At 35.9% G+C, this 6000-nt stretch overlaps 1 protein-coding gene across 1 annotated transcript in view; it reads right to left on the reverse strand.

The window, feature by feature from the left end:
* The window catches only part of LOC122793639 (rho guanine nucleotide exchange factor 19-like), a 1093308-nt gene that overhangs the window by 823207 nt on the left and 264101 nt on the right, over positions 1–6000 (reverse strand). The window contains exon 3 of the mRNA XM_044061848.1: positions 5507–5935. Within this exon, the coding sequence (XP_043917783.1) occupies positions 5507–5935 (429 nt within the window). The remainder of the gene's footprint in view (positions 1–5506; positions 5936–6000) is intronic.

Raw genomic sequence — 6000 nt, forward strand, 5'->3', positions numbered from 1 at the left:
TCAATAGAAAAGGTGAGCTTTGTTTCTGTGATATACATGGAGGGAGACATTTTGAAGGGGGTATATCCCCATTGCAGAAATAATTGTTTAGCATTATTTTACAATTCTTTGTAATGTGTGTTTTTTAATTTATTATTTGTGAATTAGATTTTTCATTATACTGTTTTGTACTTTAATTATTATGGGAGATGTGATTATGCATTATAGATCATCTATATGTCTATGAAGAAGCATTATTAATGACAGAAATAATGCACTTATGTTATAAAAGCTGAGGTGAGAAAGAGCAGTATTCCTGATCTGAGGAAGAAAGAGGAAGACTCCTTTTCCTTTGACTAAAGGTTCAACAGTACTAAAATAAGTATATAGTATTTGCTTCCAAATTCTGATTTATGTAAGTCACCAAATGAGACTTATGTTTTTCCTATAACTGTTTTAGGAGAGGTTATGACAGTCTGATATGCCAATTTCTTGTAGCTGATTGTAGGTAGGATGGAGACGCAGGATAAATTCTTAAATGCAAAAAGAAGTTATAACTATTCTTCAGTAGAAACCTGGATGCCAGGACCATTATGCACTAGAATTATCCTTTGAAAGGCTGAGAACTCTACTGACACAGTACTTATAAAGATCCCCATCTAATACTTATGAAACCCTATTGATGCCCCCAGACACTTCCCTAGAATCATCCTAGTGATCCCTCTGGACATCTAAAATTGCCTACTTGCATTTACAGTAATAATTTCAAACTCTGCTAGATTCAAGTTATTGAAATGTTTCATCTTAAAACTTTTATGATGAGTAATACAACAGTTACAGTATAATAAATGTTTTTATACTATTAATATTGTAATACTTTTCATATTTCTTTAAATATTTCAAAGTCAAGCAACACATACAAAATGCTTATTTTTATGTGAAAGCCCATAGCTGGATGAACAAAACAGTGCTGGCAATATATGTGTAATTTGAGTGTTTACTGAGATTTTGTAAGCTGTTTATAAAGCATTACACATTTGTATTTGTTATTATGGCTTATAAATATAGTTTAAAACCTAAAATATAGTTAATGTAACTACTGTAAAGATTTGTTTTTGTTGAACGGTTTGCCATTTACACTTTAGTATCACATACAGTTCTACATACACACACATTTGTTTGAACTGTGAGGGTATAACTTGATTTTATCAAATATCTCAGGATGCATCCATTGGAAGTTAAAATTTGAACTTCCAGAGATCTGTTAGAGGGAATACATTATATATCTGCTAGAAATGTTCAGCAATAAAAACTCTTAATGTACACAAACAATCAACTTTTCATCCTTGTCTGTAAGGTCTAGTTAGAATGTCAGCAGTAGATGGAGAAGTTCCAGAATCTGAAAGAGATAATCACCTTTTTGAATGGATTCAGACCAATTTGGGGTTGACATTCACCTATTTTTTTTCTGATTTAACTACTCCTACTAAACACATTTTCTTTGATTTTTTTTTCCTGGATAGATTCTTTGTGTCTTTCTGTCAGAGATGAAATAAATACTTTCTGTTTTGTTAATTGTGTTACCTGAGTAAATCTACAAGTATTACAATTGCCAACTTTTTGTTTTGACCTGAACAAAAATGGCATTGAGAATTGTGATCTTCTGATAATATTTAACCACAAAATTCACCATTAGTAGAATTAGCAGGTTCAATGGAGAAACAAAATTAAATTAAGATAGTAACAAAAAACTAAGAACCTCTGGTACAAAATATTGAGGAGTAGAATATTTTTCAAATGAATTGGGAAACATGAGGCACTCAAAATGAGAAGAACTAAATGGAACTGACAGCAACTTGGAGTATATAAAGAAGACATGCAAATAACTAAACTGCATCTTGGCCTTTTTTCCCAAGTTTGGTACCTCACAAGGAAGAAGCCAATGCTTTTGCAATTTTTGGCCAGAAGAAGACACTAACAATGTATAATTAATTTAGTATTTTATGGTTCAACTTTCCAGTGACACTTCCCAGTGGAGATAAAACATCTGGGTTGAATTGCCTGATTAGTCAGCTGAACTTGACTAAATGGGCCTTCTGTGTCAGGCCTTGGTTAAACAGCCTTCTTCTAAACAGAAGTATTTATGATGCAGATGGTCTTTTATGCAGTCTGACTTCATCTACAGCTTATCTTATCTTTAACTAGTAATATATTACCATTCCTCTCAACCCTATAGCGCAAGAAATGTGGACAAAGCCTAAAATATTGGTGGGACAAAGGCCCAAAAATCAGGGACAGATTTTAAAGATCGCTCTTATAAACTTAGATCATTGTTAAAAGAACAGAATTTGTGTTATCATGCATTTTCTGAAGGATATGAAGTCTGAAACTCAAATATCTGTCATTAGTGACTTCAATCCTCAGTGATTTGCCAGAAAACTAAAAATTTTATGAGGAACAGATCACAAATATGAGGCAAAAATCTGGACATTTTGTGAAAATCTGTACTGTTGAGATTATGTATATTACCTTTCTGTTCTCGTTTACATTACAAGCATGACAAAGAAAACTCTTTTAAATCAGAATGTAAACAATATTTTATGCTTACCTTTTATGTGTAGCTGACTCTGCTCTTGTGACACCTTCAGGGTATGATTATGTATTAGTACTACTGCACATTACTGTGCATCACATCTTATCTGCTGAAGCTTACATTCTTAAAATTGTATTGCATTGTATTGTTTTTCTGAATAGCCTATGTACCATTATTCTGTGCTCTTAATGTATACATTTTTTTCTGTAGCTTTTATCCTATGGCCTGCACTGAAAAGTTTTTTTTTTTTTTTGCACAGACAGACTTACCAATTAACAAATGCAATATAAATACATACACATATACCTACTCACCTACATACATGCATGCATACATACATACATAAATACATAACACCTCCATTTGCAACTCTGCCTTTAAGGTGTTTTTCAGTCATTTATAGTTTTCAAAACCTAGCATTTGCTTACTTAACTGTTTTACTGACAAACACAGCATTTTCTACTTTTTTAACTGGTATTTTATGAATATAAACCAGGAGTACCAGTAAGAAGTCACCAAATTACTAACTAGGTACATATAGCTTCATAGGTGTTTACTAGGCTAATAACCTACAAGGGCCTTTTTAAGCCTAGCTATGCATCCCAAATCTCTGACAAGTTCTGATATCCTAGATAAGTGTAACAGAGGCTTGTGAGATGAGCTATTTATAAGCAGGGGCCTGGGAGATGGATTATTTACAAGCTGCCTGTGTCCATTAGAGACAGAGGTACCAAACCAGGGTTGAATTTCCATTCCCCATCTAATTTTCCAATTTCACTTGAATTGGGTTAGGAAGGAACTCTGCTTCACATGGATGGGGAACCTGTTCCATAGATGGGGTAGTCTCTGGGATACATACCTGTCTGTCCAGCAGGTCCTACTTATATCACAGGCAAGGTTTAAGTCATTTATGCAGTAGGCGTTTGTGAACGTGTTAGTGACCCACTCATTTTACTGACGTCACCTAACCAGCAGGAATGCTGTTACTAAAATAAGGAATAGAACTAATAATCAAGAACTGGAGAAAGAAAATGGCATCAAGCATCCGGGGCAACATTATATAAACCAGGAGAGGATTAATATAAGATATTAAACAAAATGTGTAATAATACATTAAAAAGGGTGGGTATGAATGAAATGCTATGATGATGATGAGGCAAAAGGAATGTAGATGCCCAGTATAGATAATCATAAAGTGCTGTTACTGACTATGCAATGGAACTCAAATGTGCATGGTGCTGATTGCTAAGTTTTGAACCCTTGATTACTTTGTCTACTGTGAGGTAGTCAAGGAATTCAAGTGCATCCGTTCTGCATAGCTCTGTTTCTTGTGAACTACATTAAGCAAACCAACTCAGGAGTACAGAGTAATCGAAGTATTCGTTGACTTACACTAGTATTTACTTCAAATGTATACTTCTATGGCAAAATATAGCAATAACTAGTTCAGATACAAGCACAAGTAAAGTGCAGACGTTGTATTGCAACTCCCAATGCTTTAGAGTGTCAAGGTCTGTATATATTTTCTATATGTTACAACTGCAAAAAGGTCTGTCTCATTATATAACAAGTGGGTAACATATCCAAGTTTGAGATGCGACAATACCTTTGCAGCTAAAACTGCAAGACAAGCCAAAACAGTTCCTGGGAAAAAATCATCGTATTGCCAGATTAAGGGATTATTTTAGTATCAGTAATGAGAAAGTACTCAGTGAAAAGGTAGCTGAGTTACCTTGTATATGACTTGTGTTTTGTCTGACAGTCAGGACTGATACCCTGATTATCTATGGCGCAGTTCTGAATGAAAGAACTTCAAACTCTTCAACTAGTAAGCAGCAAGAGGCAGAGATGTCAGACTCAGAAGCAGCTGTGTTTGTTTCTGCAGCTATTTTACATTGTGACACAATGCCCTTCAAGCCCTGTTACTTCTTTTCTACCTTCTGAAGTCTTGCTTAAGGTTAAAGACACTCACTTTGCTAAGCAAGTGGTTTGCAATCCACTAAGCCTTCAGTGTGGTGCCACAAAATGTATTTTCTGAGTATACTAAACACAATCACAATCATAAAAATGTGATTTTTCCCCCATTTTTGTACTATTTCAGAGTTGTGGAGGAGCCAGATTCAGTCTTGGCATTTAGTGTATGGCTGTGAACTGCAACACACACACACACACACACACACACACACACACACACACACACACACACACACACACACACAAGCACACACACACAAGCACACACAAACACACGTGCACGCACACACACGCACACACACACACACACACACACACACACACACACACACACACACACACACACACGAGTACCCCCAGCAAAAAACTCACATAATCATCGGGAGAAATTGTAGACTTTACCCAGAAAACACCTCAGCTGAGAATGGAACTAGAAAAGGAAGTTCTGTGAGGAAGCAGTACTAACTGCTCTGACACCTTGCCATCCTACTCATGTACTGACTTGTTTTTCTGGCCTCATTATTTTACTATGTATTTTATTTTCTTGGCATGAATACCATTGCCTTAAACCCTGACATCAAAACATGCATGCAGGGACTATAGAGAAAGCAGTCAGCTGTGTTTTTGTCTGTGGTGCACTGCAGTGTGGAAGCTACACAGGCATGTCTCACCCAGTAGAACCATGTCTGTGTGCTCATAGACCAATTACTCTGTCAAGCTGCTGCTGCTAAATCACCAGAGGAGGGTCAGCAAATGCAAATCTTTGTCATAAGAAGTGGTGTTGTATGTGGTAAAATTCTAATAATATGCTTTTTAATATGAAGAACATAAAACAAGTCATCTTATAAGCAATAATATGCAATTTGAGGCAAAAAAACAGAGGTGCAAAAAGAAAAAAAGAAAAATGTATTCTAGAGCTGGACTTTTATCAAATGTCACTATTATGCAGACCAAGCTTACCCTCCTGGTTCAGGTGTGTTCCTTTTTCCTTTGCAGTAATTTTTGTAGACAAAGACTTGCCCAGCTTTAAGGAAAAATTGGTGCGCCTTTGTGTAAGTTGCAACTTGTTGATGAGCTCTGAGGCAGAAAATCTCCTCCTCTCCTGCTCCACTCCTTTGTAGTTCTGACTAGCTGCCTCCGTACCCAAGAGTTCTGAGATTTCTGCTACATTTGTAGCTTCAGGTAAGACCTTCTCTTTGGAGAGTTTTGTTTCCTCCAGTGTATGCTCATCATCACCACCATCATCATCACAATCATCATCTAATAAGTCACTGCTTTTTAAGTCATCATAAAACACAGCAGCTGAGAAAATGTTTTCACATTCCAGACTCGGGCTGCTTAATGATTCATCACTCAGGCTCTCAGGAGAGTACACCTTCATCTTCCTCCCTATGTAAACAGAAAATTAAATATATAAAGGAAAATAGCCATGTGGTTAAATGTGTGACCATTAT

This window comes from Protopterus annectens, chromosome 2.part0 (genome assembly GCF_019279795.1).
Source record: "Protopterus annectens isolate FY-2018-M chromosome 2.part0, PAN1.0, whole genome shotgun sequence".
Lineage (NCBI taxonomy): Eukaryota > Metazoa > Chordata > Ceratodontiformes > Protopteridae > Protopterus > Protopterus annectens.